At 37.1% G+C, this 18,577-nt stretch overlaps 1 protein-coding gene and 1 long non-coding RNA gene across 2 annotated transcripts; one reads left to right on the top strand and one right to left on the bottom strand.

Annotated features, from left to right (window-relative positions):
- The first annotated feature begins 218 nt into the window (after nt 1-218).
- On the top strand, nt 219-11,342 carry LOC144656705 (uncharacterized). Its single transcript, XM_078516951.1, has 6 exons — nt 219-238; nt 4,683-4,758; nt 6,091-6,144; nt 7,636-7,683; nt 9,940-10,047; nt 10,667-11,342. Exons 2-6 carry the CDS (start codon nt 4,692-4,694, stop codon nt 10,840-10,842), a joined length of 453 nt encoding a protein of 150 aa, XP_078373077.1. The 5' UTR covers nt 219-238; nt 4,683-4,691; the 3' UTR covers nt 10,843-11,342.
- Nucleotides 11,343-16,034: 4,692 nt separating this feature from the next.
- On the bottom strand, nt 16,035-17,717 carry LOC144656711 (uncharacterized). Its single transcript, XR_013571365.1, has 4 exons — nt 17,704-17,717; nt 17,492-17,560; nt 16,610-16,750; nt 16,035-16,280 (listed from the first exon to the last, which is right to left on the bottom strand). It is a non-coding gene; the product is annotated as an uncharacterized LOC144656711 (long non-coding RNA).
- Nucleotides 17,718-18,577: the final 860 nt, after the last annotated feature.

The following is an 18,577-nucleotide window of genomic DNA, read 5'->3' as shown; positions in this document are numbered from 1 at the left end:
AAGCAATGAGATAAAATAAAGGGCAAAATTGTCTTGATGGCTTTGTCTCGAACCTGCTTGAACTGATATTTGATCGTCACTTTGCTAATCGTGTTTCATGTTTTGCTCATTCTGTTAGAAATGTTGGAACTTTATACCAGTGATCATATAGTCCACGAATTTAGTCTTATAGTCGTCGGTCGTGTTATCGCAGTCAGTCTAATTTTTTACAGGATCATTTTGCTGTGTCCATACCTTGGTAAGTTGATAAACGTACTATGCACTGATTCGTTGTGTAAGAACCTCGTTGTCCGTAGGCGTTGTTCATTTTGCCGTGCTTTTATTAATATGGTTTTCTACGTTTTTTACAGCCATGTTGCTACGATTCCTTCAGTTATTAACCTGTTTTTTTGTTTGTTTTTTCTACTGCATTCGTGGTTTTGGTTCTCGACCTTTTTGAACAAAAACTTGGTTCCTGTGGATTTTTTATTTGAATGAGAATTTGATCCTTGAATGGCGAATGCAATTAATTTCTGCGTATGGCTGCCCATATTTTAAAAGGACCGATCATAAACCAGACAATTCAAAGAATCGTATTGAATCACTTTTGGTTACATTTTGAACTGGACCGGCTATTGCTTCAACTACAATCACTTCCACTGATTGTCCGTCAGTCTGCCACAAGTAGCTTTAGAGACTCTCTCTCGTCGATAACTGATTATTTATAACAAGGAAGAATAAAGCTCCTAACATCACTATTTTCACACTGGGTCAGATTTGAATGACTTTTCAGGTCGAAGCTTATGCGGGAAAACTATAACCAATAAATCTCTAGTGAAACTTGGTTTTTATAAAGTGATGGAGTGGGAAAAATACGTCTGCGGTGTTTTACCAACGTTATTTGAGTTGTAATTTGATCCATAAATGAAAAATCGCGATCATTATCCTTCTTTTTAGTCACTTCTAAACACAACATGCAACAAAAAGGGATTCATCGTAGACCAGGTCGATGATGCTGGTTCGAGCCATTTAATACCTGGAATTGTGCTTGACCAAACTTTTTCGAATCATTGCGCGCATCGTCATCCAGTTTGTTTCTAGTTAAACGATGCGGGCGTCTGATCGTATATCACATGAAGTCATTGCCACCAATAACAAGACTACATGTCAGCTTATTCAGTCAGGTCATGTTTTGTTCTCTGTGCGATCTTCAAAGAAAGGAATATTGTGTTGTATATTTGTTTTTCACTCGATTTTGTCGAAGCATTGTCGATATTCCTGAAAGATTAAATCATTCTATCCAAAGACTACAAAAAGAGTAGAAGGACGATATCAAGTTTTTTGTTGTTGGGAAACGTTTAAAACCACGGCTGCCACTGTTTTTTTTTTTTAGCAATAAACCAGTTCTGCAAATGATTTTGCAGTGTAGTCTAAAATTGTCATCAAGATGCCCTTACATACATGCACACATCCTCGTCGCAGCGTCTAAGTTTAGAGTAAAGGAAGCAATGAGATAAAATGAAGGGCAAAATTGTCTTGATGGCTTTGTCTCGAACCTGCTTAAACTGAAATTTGATCGTCACATTGCCAATCGTGTTTTACGTTTTGCTCATCGCGTAGAAATGTGGGAACTCTATACCAGTGATCATATAGTCCACGAATTTATCGCCAACCAATAGCATCGAAATAGCAAGGTTGCATGTCATCGTATTCAGTGAAGTCAAGTTCTGTTAACTGCGAGCGTTAAAGAAAAGAACATCGTGTTTGAAGTCTTTAAGTCGTCGGTCGTGTTATCGCAGTCAGTCTAATTTTTTACAGGATCATTTTGCTGTGTCCATACCTTGGTAAGTTGATAAACGTACTATGCACTGATTCGTTGTGTAAGAACCTCGTTGTCCGTAGGCGTTGTTCATTTTGCCGTGCCGCCTTTTATTAATATGGTTTTCTACGTTTTTACAGCCATGTTGCTACGAGTCCTTTAGTTAAAACCTGTTCTTTTGTTTGTTTGTTTGTTTGTTTTTTTCTACTGCATTCGTGGTTTTGGTTTTCGACCTTTTTAAACAAAAACTTGATTCCTGTGGATTTTTGATTTGAATAGGAATTTGATCCTCGAATGGCGAATCGAAATGTTTTCTGCGTATGGCTGCCCACTTTTTAAAAGGACTGACCCCTAACCAGACAATTAAAAGAATCGTATACAATCACTTTTGGTTACATTTTGAACTGGACAGACTTTGGCTTCGAGCATGGCCGTAACCAGACCTTTGCAACAGACGAGGCAAGATCGTGCTAGTGGGTTCTAGGGGCATGAGGTATTTCCTGAGAAAAATCAGTCTTGTTCAACTGGGGATGATTATTCCAAAAAACATATTTGGTTTTTAATCTTGGGTAAAAATTAAGACGAGGCAAGTGCCTCGTCTTGCCTTTTGCTAGTTACGGCCCTGCTTCAACTACAACCACTTCTACAGATTTTCCGTCAGTTTGCCACAAGAAGCATTAGAGACCCTCTTGTTTATTAATTATTTATAACAAGGAAGAATAGAGCTCTTAACATCACTATTTTTAGCTTATTCAGTCAGGTCATGTTTTGTTCTCTGTGCGATCTTCAAAGAAAGGAATATTGTGGTGTATATCTGCTTTTCACTCGATTTTGTCGAAGCATTGTCCATATTCCTGAAAGATTAAATCGTTCCATCCAAAGACTACAAAAAGAGTAGAAGGCCGATATCAAGTTCTTTGTTGTTGGGAAAATTAATTGTTTAAAATCACGGCTGCCACTGTTTTTTAGCTATAAACCAGTTCTGCAAATGATTTTGCAGTGTAGTCTAAAATTGTCGCTAAGATGCCCTTCCATACATGCACACATCCTCATCGCAGCGTCTCAGTTAAGAGTAAAGGAGGCAATGAGCTAAAATGAAGGGCAACTAAAATTGTCTTGATGGCTTTGTCTCGAACCCTTTGTCTCGAACCCCTTGAACTGAAATTTGATCGTCAAATTGCCAATCGTGTTTCACGTTTTGCTCATCGCGTAGAAATGTGGGAACTTTATACCAGTGATCATATAGTCCACGAATTTATCGGTAAACAATAGCAAAGTTGCATGTCATCGTATTCAGTGAAGTCAAGTTCTGTTATCTACGAGCGTTAGAGAAAAAAACACCGTGTTTGAAGTCTCTTAGTTGATGTTCGTGTTATCGCAGTCAGTCTATTTTTTACAGGATCATTTTGCTGCGTCCATACCTTTGCACTGATTTGTTTTGTAAGACGCCTGTTGCCGGTGTTTTATACTTTATCCATTGTTCAGTTTGTCGTATTAAGTGTGTTTTGCAGCCATCTAACCAAGAGTTTTCTAGTTTTTTGTAGTTAACTTGATTTATTTTTTAGATTTCGTCCATGGTTTTAGGTTCTCGATCTTTGTCAGTAAAAAACGTCTTATGTGGATTTTAACGTATTTCAATCTTTTTTGAAGAACGGATCTTAAACGGGCTTTGTCAAGGATTTTAACTGATTTTGAACAGCCAAAATATGTGTTTATGTCTTAGAAAACCTTAAAATAATGGACCATTTTTATTACAAATTGCTATATTAGAGCGCTAAAACGACAAGCCTCTTTGGCTGTGGATGGCTAGGATGGAAATAGATTACAACTTGAAAAATTTAGGCTAAACTTTTCAAGTTGTTTCACGTGTCTTCAAAAGTTTGTTTGAGTTCTAGCTGCAAATTAAGGTTATCCTTTCCTTTTAAAGATATTGTTTTCCATGGATAAATTTGCCTGCCACTAATTTTAGAACAATTTAGACCAAAATTGGGCCAAATCCCCGTGCCGTACCTCCTTTAAATAAGAGAATTAAATCACTCAAACACAAAAAAAATTGACAACAATTTATTATAGTAAAAACGTTACCCAGGCACTTTGGTTTTCGCCTAGTTATAATCGTTTTGTTCTATTGATTTTATTTTTCATTTTTACTTTGATTCGTAGTGTGAAAAGAAAAACCTCTAACGACCCAATAAAGTAATGGGCTTACAACTCATTAGTGATTGTCCTACATTGCACGAAGTTCTGTTTCCCTTCAATTTACTCAGGTCATTTTTTGTGGACTTAGTGCACGGTTTTATACCTCGACATTTTGTTGTCATGATTTACCTCCTGAGGGTTCTTAACAACTTACACTAATGCTTGTGGCCATTTTGTTTTCAAGAGTTCGGTTCTTACTGGTTGCGGGTTCTCGTCTCCATTTTATACGTCCGTTTGTCTAACTTCTTTGAACCGGGCCAATCTCATACTTGAAAAATAAAACATTTAAATACAAAGTTGGTTTTATAAAACATGAAGTTTAGATTTGCATGTGGCAAGCATATTTCTTTGTGTGTCTAGAACATGTAAAAAAATAGCTTTGTAGGTCACATTTTAAATCTTGATTTAGAATTGTGGTGTCGTTAAATAAATTACCAATGTACCTGTAATACATAAGCTAAACATGCTTTAAGAGGTCTTTGTGAATTTAGTTTTAACTCCTTTCAAGATCCCTTTGCGTTCAAAACCGTATTTGTTTATTTCACAGTCTACTAAACACTCCAAAGAAAATAGTTTTTTATCTCTTTACTTAATTTACGGGATACAAACAGAAAAAGAAAGATGTGTTGAGTTTCTGCTAAAGCCCATAGCAACTAACATAATTTTGTTTCTTTTTCTATTTCAGTCGTTGAAGATGAAGTTTTGGATTGCCCTGCTGTTTCTCCACCTCTTCTTGACTACTGCATTTGCAGCAAGCATACGTAAGATACTTTTGCCTTTCAATTTGCATGTATTTGCAATGTAATATGTTCTTTCTATTTGGTCCTTTCTCGAGAATTAGTTTTAGAAAGACTCTCACTTCAGTAATTTACGAATTAGTACTACTGCTACTACTATTGCTTAGAATTATCTGTAATAGTACGAATTTTCCGAATGGATGATTGTGTGTGTTTTAGATCAGGGGATCTATGGCCGCTTTTCTTAGCCATATTAATGTTACTGCCCAATAATTAATACACATTTCTCAAAGACTGTGGGAGATGCGGTGGCCTAATAGTTAGCGCGCCGGACTACGGATCGAGCGGTCCGGGTTCGAGCCCTGGCCGGGGTCACTGTGTTGTGTTCTTTTGCAATACACTTTACTCTCATAGTGCCTCTCTTCACCCAGGTGTATAAATGGGTAGTCTGTGTCCGAGCCAAGTGGCCCATACAGCCGGAGCTAATCCCGGTTTTCGTAGCATTAATCGACTAGGAATATTGCTACTCCCCTCTGGATGGGATGCTAGTCCATCGCAGGGTTACCCCCCAGCAGTAATTTTGCCGGTACCCATTTATAAAACAGGGCGGAGAGAGGCACTGTGAGAGTAAAGTGTCTTGCCCAAGAACAAAACGAAGCGCCCCGGCCGGGCCTCGAACCCGGGCCGTTCAACTCGGAGTCGAGCGCGCTAACCATTAGGCCACCGCGCCTCACACGTATAAATGGGTACGGCGACACAATGCTAGGGGGGGGGGGTACCATGCGTAGGACTAGCATCCCATTCAGGGGGGAGTAGAAATACTCCTAGCCGCTTAATGCTACAGAAACCGGGATGAGCTCCGGCAGTATGGGCCGCATGGCTTGAGGCGTCTCCTTCCCTTCTCTCAAAGACTGTATTTGTTACCTGAACTTTCTATATGGCATTCACACCTTGCCGAGGAAGTCACTAAACACTGATTTTACAGTTGTGTCGGGTGGAAAGTACTTCACAAGGAACATCATCAAAATGTGAACAGCTGGAAACGTTTATTTAATTACTATGCGCTAAAAGAAACAATATCTATCTGGCTCATAAGATGTTGCATACGAGGGCGCACGCTTGGCAGTTTCTTCGTATTCATTTCTTGTCAGTTTCGTGTCATTTTTTTGGAATTGCCGGCGAATTTCATCATTGGGTTGTTTTAACTGACTCGACATCCTCCAATTATGACCTGTAGAAATTATATTAATAACATAAAGAATGGAGGGAAGTAACGCGTCATTTGTTGACAAGCTCAGTTTCCTCCACTTTACTTTGTTGCCGCCCTCTGAAATTTGCTTCGTCCCTTGAATTCAGATCAGCCATTTAAAGGAAAGCAAACGCATGAGGACGTAAGTGCTCCTAAACGGGGTAAGTAAAAAAAAAAAATTCACTGCGATTCATGTATTTTGTTCTGTGGTATTTTCCTTTTTGGCGTTTTTCCTGCCCTGTCCATACTAACCCGGGTAAATTTGAAAACGCATCTTTTTTTCTACGGATTGGTCAACCGTCCACACTGAAACGGCGTTTTCGCTCATCGAAAATGGTACTTAACAAAAACGCTCTCCAGAGTGGGTAAATTTAAAAACGCCGGCTAGGTGGTGTAGTGTGGACGGCGAAAACGGGACTTTTTGAAAACGCTGACGTCATATAGTCATGTGAACTCTGTCAAAACAAAAGGTTTAATGTGCATGCGTTGTAACTCTGTGTGCGATTAAGTGTATCATTTTCAAATTTACCCGGGCAAATGTGGACGGAAAACATTTTATACGGGGTTTTCAAATTTACGCGGGTTAATGTGGACAGGGCCTGAATGTAAGGGGTCATTACGTGACGTTGCTTGTTTAACATTATAATTACATGACTTCAGAAAAAATTTGGCCATTTACTGAACTCATTTAATTTTCCAACAAATAATGATTCATAAGGGGCTGTATTTATATTATTTATAATTTGGCATCAAAGATTTCTGGCATTTCTAATTATTCTCTAACTTATCCCTATTTCTGGACGATGAAAGGAATTTAATGCTACAGAGGACTATAGTGTAATGCATATTTTCATTACTAGTCTTCCCGTCATATAAGGGAAATTTGCCAACCAGATAAAGGTGTAGTATTATGAGGAGTTGCTAGGTAATGGTTCAACCAAGTCACTATAGGTCGTCAAGATCCAAAATTTTTCAATTCTTTTTCTTCTGAGATAACTGGGCTGGCTCTTTATCTATAGCATCCTTCAAAAGAACACTTAACAGCCGGTTTCTTTCACTTGTTTATTATTTTCCCTGGTTTTCTTGTGAGGGAGCATAAGCTTACATAAGCCTAGTGGGTTTTTTTTTTATTATATTTCCTCGCTATTTTTTCTTCGTGATTAGCTGTAAGATACAAATTTAAGGTGGCTGGTATCGGTTTTCAGCGCTTTAAAGCTTTTAGACTTCGACGGGTCAATACTACACATCTTTATCAGTTGATGCTGCAATAATGGTATCAAATAAATGCCCAATGATTGGTCAATACGTTTTGGTTATTTTATTGACGTCACTGGTTACCATATGACCTGTTAAAAACACCCTTAATTTTGGATTCAAGTTCTTATTACTCAAAAAGGAGATCAATGACCCCCTTTTTCATTACTGAACATTAATCGGCGTGTTAAGATACAACTTTCTGCAAAGTTAAATTTGTTTTTTATAGTGGTCATGTACTTTATTAGCTTTGAGATAGCTAGTTTGCAGACATTATATTATTATCATTATTATTATTATTATTATTATTATTATTATTATTATTATTATTATTATTATTATTATTATTACCATTATTATACAACCTAGAGCTGATGGGACTTCGTCTCTAAATATAGCGGCAGGAGGACCGGGTGGACAACCAAACAGATTGTACCATTGGTTTGGTAAGCTAAAACGTATTATTGTTTTTGATTATATATACATTTCGCCGATAAAAGGTTAAAAATAAAACTTAAGGTAAAAGCTGTTAAAATTGATGCTAAACGTTTTCGGTCTGTTCGATCATCGTCAGAGTAAAAAATCTGCATACGCTCATCGTTCTTATAGTTCCGGTAACACTAGTTATGTAATACCTGTTCCCATTGGGAACAAGGTGAGGTCCAGTGATTGCACTTGTGTGTTTAGTTCAGGGTGGTAGCGTGCAATGTAGAATGCTTCTTTTATTCTTCTTTTTAACCATGCGTGGGCGGTGGTTAAAACATTCCACGTAAACTTGTGATTAGGGTGTTTTCTGATGTGCTTGGCTGGCTCTGACTGTTTATTGACATCTGAATGTTCATTAACACGAACCTCGAGGTTGCGTGCTGTTTCGCCAATGTATGTTACTCCACAATTACACTTGCCTTTGTAGATGACGTGTGACGGATGTGTGATTTTGTCTTTTAACTTGAAGATTGATTCCGTCTTCCGTGTTTGCCACATTATGAAGAAGTTAAACCTCCATTTGGTGTACATGTTAAGCTTCTTTAAGAATTTTCTACTTTCTACTTCATTTGTTCTGCAGAAAGGGATACGAATTCCAAGTTTAGGTCTTTCATCAAACCAGTGGACAGGAATTATTGTTTCGTCGCTTTTTGGGTTTTCAAAATCACGGATGACTTCATTCACCAATTTCGTGGGGTATCCTGCTTTGATGAATGAATGTTCGGATGGCTTTGACTTCTGCTTGCCAATTGGTGGCTATTCTTTTTGCTCGATGTAGGGCACCTAGAATAGTGTTGCGCTTCCACTTTTCTGGGATGGCCGATTTCCAATGTACTTGTAGTTTACCCGGTTTTTGGTAGACGCTGGTGATGAAGTTTCCCTCATGATGGTTGAAAGAGGTGTCCAGGAAGTGGCCAGGGTTTTCTTCCACGGTAAACTTGATGTTTGGATGGTAGCTGTTTAACTTATCAAGTAGATTGTCGCGAGCATTTGCCTTCCTTTTGCTAAAACAATCATCCACGTACCGGTCATAGAAAGGTAAATTCTGTGGTGTTACGATGTCTTCCTCTAGTTTGCACATAAAGATGTTGGCTAGGGTGGGAGAAAATGGGTTCCCCATACTGCATCCATCTATTTGCTTATACAATTGACCGTTAAAACTGAACACAGTTCCTTTAGTGACTCTTTCCAGGAGACGCTTAAAGATTGTTCGGGGAGCAATCTGGGGCAGTTTGTGTTGTTTGTACATTTGGAGAGACCATAAACCACATCTTGGACCAAATATACAAACAACACAAACTGCCCCAGATTGCTCCCCGAACAATCTTTAAGCGAAAAACCGGATAAACTACAAGTACATTGGAAATCGGCCATCCCAGAAAGGTGGAAGCGCAACACTATTCTAGGTGCCCTACATCGAGCAAAAAGAATAGCTACCAATTGGCAAATGCAAGCAGAAGTCAAAGCCATCAAACATTCATTCATCAAAGCAGGATACCCCACGAAATTGGTGAATGAAGTCATCCGTGATTTTGAAAACCCAAAAAGCGACGAAACAATAATTCCTGTCCACTGGTTTGATGAAAGACCTAAACTTGGAATTCGTATCCCTTTCTGCAGAACAAATGAAGTAGAAAGTAGAAAATTCTTAAAGAAGCTTAACATGTACACCAAATGGAGGTTTAACTTCTTCATAATGTGGCAAACACGGAAGACGGAATCAATCTTCAAGTTAAAAGACAAAATCACACATCCGTCACACGTCATCTACAAAGGCAAGTGTAATTGTGGAGTAACATACATTGGCGAAACAGCACGCAACCTCGAGGTTCGTGTTAATGAACATTCAGATGTCAATAAACAGTCAGAGCCAGCCAAGCACATCAGAAAACACCCTAATCACAAGTTTACGTGGAATGTTTTAACCACCGCCCACTCATGGTTAAAAAGAAGAATAAAAGAAGCATTCTACATTGCACGCTTCCACCCTGAACTAAACAAACAAGTGCAATCACTGGACCTCGCCTTGTTCCCAATGGGAACAGGTATTACACAACTGGTGTTACCGGAACCATAAGAACGATGAGCGTATGCAGATTTTTTGTTTTTGATTAATTCATGAACTGTTGTAATGTTTACAGTGAACTTCGCCAGTTAAGGTTACTCTAAGGACAGAATGTATCAGTGTTGCAGTTTTTGAATTTTTAAAAACACAGGTTTTGCAGTCGGGAATCTCCATAACACTTATGCGTCATGGCAACAGGCTCCGGAGTGGATGAAAAGAACGTACCAAATGGAGATGGAATATCTTGGTGGAGATATTGGTAAGAGGTTTTCACAGATGGCCACAACTTACTGGACTATTAAAACTGTTCCTATTATTTCTTTGAGTTTAAAGAGACTAATACCCCATTCGCTCTTACAAAACATGTTTAGTTAAACCAGGTTTTAAAATATGAAAACCAGCAACAGAAAACAAGTAGGCTCTGACCTGTGCTTTCTTTGTGCAAAATTTAAGGTCGACAAACATCATTTAGCAAATTATATGATAAAAAAAGCAATTTCAATTTAGCTTTCAATTTCGTTAAGCTCCCATAAGTTGGGATATTTTAGGCAATAAGCGGTGCCCTTGTATTGAATTACGAGTTAAAGTTAAAACAGTGAAATCTCAGCTTCCTACAGGCACACAAACTAACATAAACCGTGTAGTATTCACCCTGAAGAAGGGTCATACACCTGAAACGTCTGTGTTTTGAGACAGTTTTGACACATTTTGATATTAATTGCTTCAGAATATCAATTCAGTTTTAAACAAAAACTCTCAGTCATCTATGGTTTGGGATTGCATTCTAGTAACTGTTTAATGCTAAGCTATCATTGAAATAATCCGATTTGGTCTCCATTTTATAACAATTTTTTCTCTATTTCGCAATCCAAATGTAGACAGTCCTCTCAGTGGTGCCTTAAAGGGTTTGGTCGAAAGCACCGTGGATTACGCCAAAGAGAACCCTGCGGATGCCCTCAAGATGGGCCAGAAAATTGCCCAAGCTGCAAACATTACACCAGATAAAGGGATGGCGTTCGCCCAAGGGTTTCTGGATACTGCCAGGCTCGAATGAGCAGGGGATATCAACGAAATAATGAAAATGATAATAATAATGTGTCTTTATTTCAGTTGATAAAAATCAATACATATCTAAAATTACAATTGTAAAAATATTAAAAAAAAAAGCTAAATACAGGAATAAGAATAAAAATTCAAAATAAGTTACAATATTATGACAATTATATTAAAAAACTATATACAAACTACATAAGTTGTCATAAAATAGTATTGTATTAAACGGAAAATGATTTAATAAATACGAATTCATCGGTAAGAAAGAGTGAATTTCTTTACTGTTTTGCGATAATGGACGGTAGGGGATTTCTATCAAATAGTAAATTTTACTAAAGAAACTATGCTGGTCTACTATGTATATGAATGAAATCGCTATCAACTGGAGTGAAGAAATGATCCTTGTAGACATAATAAAATGGCCATTAGATTGAGTAAAATATAAAAATAACTACTGTGAACACATTTTGATAACACAGCAAATACAAAATAAGGTACAGATGGACAAAAAGTTAAGAAGATTGAAACAGATCGCGATATGATTGTTTGTAAAACTGCTAGGCTGAACTCTCATTTGTTTGTATCTTTTATTAATAACGCCCGGAAGACATATTTGTTTGTAATGGAAATATGGTTTTGTCATTTAGATCCATAGAAGTAATTTCTTTGCTGACATCAAGTTTCATAGCAAGTATTTGGCAAAACTTTATAAAAATGGACTCACCTCGGCACATTCCCTGACACAATCCCTTTAACGCCTACTTTATTCGAGTCCGGATACAGTAATGATGATGATGATGATGATGATGATGATAACGACAACAACTTTATGTCACATAATCATTAAAAAATACACACATCGATAAAAAGATTAAAAATAAAAAGCAGCGGCATCCTTATATAAAAAAGTTGATAAAATGTCTTTGTATTAGCGAGAAAAGGTTCTTAAAATCACTTCTAACATGTAGAAACGACTGGAATATAGAGGATAGATTTCTTTCCTCCAGTAAGCCTATGCTCTACGTTTACACAAAAACAGTAATTGAGGTTGGTCTAAAAGAAAAAAATGGATAATTAAAAAACTTGCAACTCTTGAACAATAATAATAATAATAATAATAATAACAATAATTTTTAATAAAAATAATAATAATAATAATAATAATAATAATAATAATAATAGCAATAACTTTATTTCACATTATCATTAAAAATACACATATCGATAAAAATTAATAATAATCATAATAATAATAATAATAATAATAATAATAATAATAATAACAATAATAATAATAATAACAGAGCTGATAACTGACAGGCATGTATATAAGAAATTGTTGAAAAGATATAAAAAGCAAAGGGGAGGTGGCTCTTTACCGAGCCGCAAAGCGGCGATGTACACTGTAAATATTCACCACTAGCCACAGACACTGAGGTGAATAGTTGTTTTAGTATATACTAAAACAGTGAGATAATATAGCCAGAAATGATAATTTTTGAGTAGTTTATTCAACTTTTTTGCCTTACTGACTTTCCGACCAATTACTTTTATGTCTGTATTATTTTATTATTTTTATGTCTGTTTTTTTGTCATCAGTTTTATTTTTTAGCATTTAAATCTATTTTATCGTGTTTAATCAAAATACTCTTAGCTGAATGTTTATGTAGCTGGCAAATAAATAAATATTGAATCACTCGGTGGGTGTATATCGTCCAAAGATCACAAAGATTATGACAATGTCGTTGGAAAATTTATTTTGCAAAGTTTGTTTTACTCTGTAAAGCTTAAACAAACGTATCAAAGTTGCGCGTACCATTTTTATTTGATTCGTACCAGAATTTTTTGTGGAGTAAATTTACATTACGTCAGAGGTTTTTCGTTCAGCTTGCGCGCGGCAAAAGTTTGCACCTATATCCATTATCATCCGCGCTCTAAATGGGCCACAAACAACGTGAAAACCTTGATTCTCGTTTCGGTTGAGAGATGTTGCTTTCACATAGATAGTCCATTGTGGCTCTTGTGTTGTTGGTTAAACTGACGGTCTAATATCATAACGAACAATAAAGTGGCACGCGCAAAGCAGACCAATTGTTTGATTCGTTGCACATCATCGCATCACTGAACTTTTAATGAAACTACGTAAACATGAAAATTTGCTCGATTCAGAAGCTCGTATCAACGACACACAAAATGGTGTCGTCACGTCGACAAAATCGTCCCCAGGCAGTGAGGGCGATCAAGTTGTCATTAACGCCAAATTGCACTTTGGGGACCGTCTTGTTGGCAAAAATCGGCATGCCCTTCTCTGACTGAGGGCGTTTTTGTGTGCGGTTCAACCGACCAAGCACTCGAGGCTCCAAGAGCACTTGGAACCTGACAAACAACGAAAGAAAAGAGAAGTTACCGGATATTACGCTAGTGGAAATTGTGTTTCACTTATAAAACATTCGATAATATACCTCCGAAAAGCAAAAACGTTTGGTTCCCACACAAACCCTTATAAATCGAGTCTTCCCAGGTGATCGTGGCTCTTCTCGTTGGCGATGGTTGCCTTTGGCACAGTCCGTAACGTCTATCAAGAGTTTTGTACACAATTCCAGCAGAAATGTTATATTAAAGGTCATGAAAGATAAATTTGAAGTTTTTCTAAGAGTATATGATACTACAATTAAATTGACGAAATCCTGTTGGACAGACTATCGCATTATTCTCTTCAGTGTATTTGAATTAAAGGCGATTCTCTGTCCCTAGACATGGCCAAGTGTGTGTGTGGCAATTTAACCGACGCATCTCACCCGGTATAGCTTTATTGCAAATCTCAACAGACACAAACAAGCTTTTATTCTAATATACCATGACTAATAGGAATTACTCATATAAAGTTTCCGTAAGCTAATACACACATGCATCGGACACAGGGCTAGAGTAAAGCATAAATAAAAATAGCGCCGATTTTAGGGTCGTCCGGTCGTTTTCACACACAACGACGAGTTATTGTATGTCTGCAGTGCGGAAACGGCCATTAAGAGCCTATTATTGCTAATATTGTATTGCAATTAAAAACAAAAAAAATCACACCATTGCAAACATCACCTACGATAACCCTGTTGATGCTTAAACCACGCAGTTCCACTCGAACGCCCTTACCCCACTCAAACGAGGAATCAGACCTTGTTTGCGAAACCAAGTACTTAAACCAATTTAAATTTACTAATTACAAAGTGCTTAAATAATATGCCCCTCACTATTGTTAAACTTTATAAAATGAAAATTACCTGGCTGATTCAATGTCCAACTATCGTGAGTCTACCCGCAAGCATTAACTGGCGAACAAAAAGAGATCACTGAGACATCGATATGACATTGTCTGATATCGTGTACCGGGATAGAAAGCTGAACCAGCCTCAAGTCGCGCCATTAACCTTTAACTTCTAAACAATATTTCGAGCAAAGCAAACTATGAGCTGAACTATCTGCTCTCCGATATTTGAGCCTTTCTGCATTTTTCTCAGACTAAAAGTAAAGGGCTAGAAATCTTGAAGGAATGTTAGCTCAGTCTGAATTTTTGCTGTTTTGTTACCTTATAGCGGGAAAATGGCCGTAAGCCTAACTTGAGTCCCATAAACCGAATAATTCATAGCACATGAAGTGTATTTAATGATTGCTTCCAAATTTAATACTGCCATGATATTTTAGTTGTACTCTGCTCATTAGCTTGTCGTCATTTTATCAGACTCGTGGTGGAGCTTCAATATTTTCACTTGCTGGGACAAGGAGAAGGAAATTAAACTAAAGTTTGGAACCAGATCGACGAAATCCAACACCTAGTAAAGTATTTTAAGAGCAATCTTGGAAAGCGCATTTTGCATCCTTACAACAGTCTCAGACTTGTGTGATAGCTTTTAAACACCATAAAATAAATGAAATGCTCTGGGTTTATTTTGCGCAAAAAACTTTATGGGCCTAATTTCGGAGGGGATGAGGAACTTAATGTGGTGAGAAAATTTAAATATGGTAGGCTTAAAATTATGAAGGTCGATGAGAGATGCAAGTAAGAATACCAAGGTTGCAGAAGTCAAATTAAAGTGAGGACTCTGAACATAACGATTACAGTTTTATTAGAAGCGTAATTACAGCAGTAATAATGAATGGCAGTAAATAAGTTTTGTCGTCCACAATTGCATATGAAATAAAAAAAAAACACTCAGCAGCTAAGATAACAGCATTTTTACACTTGGTAGCATCGGTTCTAGTTGAAATATCTAGTTATAGATTTAAACTCGCAGTGTCACGCATATTTTAAGCTTTTATTGTTTCAAAACAGAAACCGTTGTAATTTTATACCTTGCTATTTTAAACATTTTTAGTATTCTACCGTTGTAATTTAATGCTTTTTCATCCATCCGGCGTCCTTATATATACCAGCGTAGCGTTGTAATCTTTACATTAGGCAATTTTATCTGAAGAGTGCCGTACAAGTTGTGCGGTACGAAACTAGTTAGTAATAAAATGCCAAGTCGTATCTTCATTTGATCAGACTGTCTTTTAATATTTATGCTCTAGTTTTCTATTGAGCACTCTGACATCAGTTCTGCAAATCAACTAATATAGTTATAGATTTATATGTCTTTTTGCTTGGGGTGGGGGAACGTTTACGGATGTCAAGCACTGAAAGGTTAAAGGGACTGTGCCACGGATTTTAGATAGATTTAGGCATGGGAAATAACCATCTAATTCGCTGAAATATAAAAATAATCCCTTAAAACAGTGAAGGAACATTTTAATAACACATCAAATACAAAAGAAGAAACGGATGGCCAAAACGACGAAGATTGACACGAATTGCGATATGGGTTTTTGAAATATTGTTGGACTGACCAGTTTTCAAAGTTAATTTTGTTTGCCGGTAACTTTAAATCATAACGCCCAGGAGGCACATTTGGTTGCAATGAAGCTATGGAGAAATTCCTTTACAAACATTAAGTTTCTTAGCAAGTATTTGGCAAAACTTGATAAAATTAACTCAAATCAGCCGTGATACAGTCCCTTTAATGAATCGAGACATGAACAAAGATTTCCTTCTCTGAATATTGTAAGAATAGGGGTCATGGATTCATCATGCATGCCAAAACATTTTTATCCACGTAACGTTTTGCGTTCGCAGTTTTTCCGAAACACTATTACATAAAAAATATGCTCAAAAGATTTTCTACAGAAAAATGGTTATTGTTCGCTAGCCCAAGCAAAGATTTTGGAATTCTCTGCTTCAAAAGGAATCTGTTTTTCGGTTTCTAATGTTTTTAACATTGTCACTCTGTTTTTGCTGCTGCAGTCGTTTTGCCAATACACCTTTTCACTTGTCAAGAGGCCGCCCTTTGGCCCGCAAGCCTGCTTGAGTAAAGCAACAGTACCATTTGCCATACCATCTGATGAAACCTAAAAAGGGGTAAAGCCATTAGTGTTAACTAACAGTAAAAAAAGAAGAAACTTTCAGCATTGCGATATGCCGAGGATTATACTTTTGAATCATCGTTGAGGTATTCATCCGTTCATATCCTTCGTAGACTCTGGGGACATTTTTAGTTGTCTTATTTTAGATTTTGTTTTAATAACACCTCGAAAACCAAGATCCCCGTATTATGTTTTAGGCTTCCTGATTGCGGAGAACAAAGAAATGCTAAGGGGGAGCGGAGACTCGTACGCAAGGATAATTGCCAAGTGAAAATAAAACAAGGATAGCAACATCAACGTCAACAATAACAAACCTAAAGTGCGTGTTTCCTTGGAGAAGCGGCCGTGCTTGAAAGTTTTCTCGATTTTAGCCCTTTTATCTCTCGCTTTCTTGTCACTCCACCAAGCCATGATTGCCTCGTTTTCATAGTAGTACTCAGAAACGTCGTTCAAAGCTGAAAAAATGAGTTATAATAGTTAGCTACATCAGACTGAAGATCGTAAATGTCCGTTAAAGGAGCTACGTCACAAGGATTCCGCAGATAAATGGTAAGCAACTTAACCCAAGAAAAATATTATCTTTGAACATCTAAAGAAAGATATAATTAAACTACGGCTATAAATATCGATTTTTTTGAAGACGCGCGGATACAACTTGAAAAGTTTAGCCTTTATTTTTCAATATGTAATCCATTTCTATCCTAGCCATCTGCAGCCAAAGACACTTGTTATTTGTTTCAACGATCTAATATAGCAATTTTCAATAAAAATGGACTATTATTTTTAGGTTTCCAATGACAGAAATATAAATTTTGGCTGTTCATGTGACAATGGCGAAGCACAGCCGCTTTGTAACTGAACATAGCCAGCTTCCTAAACGCGAACTGAAGAATAATCTTGCTATTGTATGAGTCAGACACACTCTACGATCAACCTGCAACTTAACTGACCGTATCAGAGTTGTCTCACTGCCTATGCTAGCTACTACACATTCCCAACCTCTTCTGTAACAGGAATTTTTAAGCCCACCGAAGAAACGAATTACTTTGTAAAGCGATGGCAAGAATCACAAAACATTGCTGTATATAAACTAATGCCATATATTTAAATGGTGTAATAAAGATTATATGTTCGTTATGTTGGTCCAACATTTTGGGAAAGTGACATTTTCACTAGGGTGAAATTGAGGTACTAACCATTCATCCCAACTTGTAGCGCTTTCGTCATAACCTCGAGTCCAGCATGTGTTTTGGCCATGATAACCTCTGAAAGGCGTCAAAAAGAAAACATGGTTAGAATACTGGGGAGTTTGACCAATAGCAGGTGTTGTTCACATGTGGTGGTATCAAGTTAAACTTGTGGGCCGCGCTTGTAAAAGATACAAAATCTCTAAAGATCAGAACTATACCTTTAAAGACTTTAAACGTGTATGATGATTTCAAAGATTTAGTAAAGTACTGTCTTGATACCTTTAAACTTATCACAATAAGGAACCAAATGTCAATCAGTTAGAGGGCGGGATTAGTTTGAGTATTCAAGTGAATGAGTCCTCTTCTTCGTCTTTGTTTTGAGTTGTTTTTATTCCCTGTTAAAACGTTTGATCTCGTGACTCACTGATTCCATTTCCTGGGTGACAAATGGATGGAATGCATCGCCACATAAGTGTCCATTAAGGGCGTAGCTTGAGCATGATTAGCTCTTCTCTTTAAACATCAAATGTATGGCATTCTTTTCGCCTTTGTTTTAAGCTTGCGTCGGAGACGGCTGCATACAGGCTATTTAAGATTTAAGTAAGGATAAGCTTTTTGAACAGGTTTGTTCCATTGAAGAGTCCTTCAAGAGTTTCAAATCACGGCCATATTCCAAGTCACGTGACCAGAATAGAAGAAAAAACGTTAAAATGAAAGGGCATTTGGATCTCAAAATTAAAATCAGTGCAAATAGATAAAGAACGCCCACAAATCAAATTCGCGTTATTATAAAAGTTATGATTTAATAAACACCCATATTTCTAGACTTTCTTCAGTAGCGTTTCTTTTTTAACGGTAATTCTATGCGTACGATTATAAAGAAGGCTATCAGTGTTATCTCTGATTCTCAAGAAAAATCGGAACTCTACCTTCTTTCCTCCAAGTTTTAGAGATTTTAAATTCTAACGCGCGGTTTGGGACTGGCACTAGTTACGGGCGTGCAATGTTAATATTTTCAGAGCAAGGTGTCCCAAACGCTACAAAATCGCTTCCCACTAAATACCATCTGCAGCAATTCCTTAGTAACTGCTA

This window comes from Oculina patagonica, chromosome 6 (genome assembly GCF_052425735.1).
Source record: "Oculina patagonica isolate OP01 chromosome 6, crgOcupat, whole genome shotgun sequence".
Lineage (NCBI taxonomy): Eukaryota > Metazoa > Cnidaria > Anthozoa > Scleractinia > Oculinidae > Oculina > Oculina patagonica.
The sequence above is the reverse complement of the archived record's forward strand: the minus strand, read 5'-3'. Positions and strand labels throughout refer to the sequence as shown.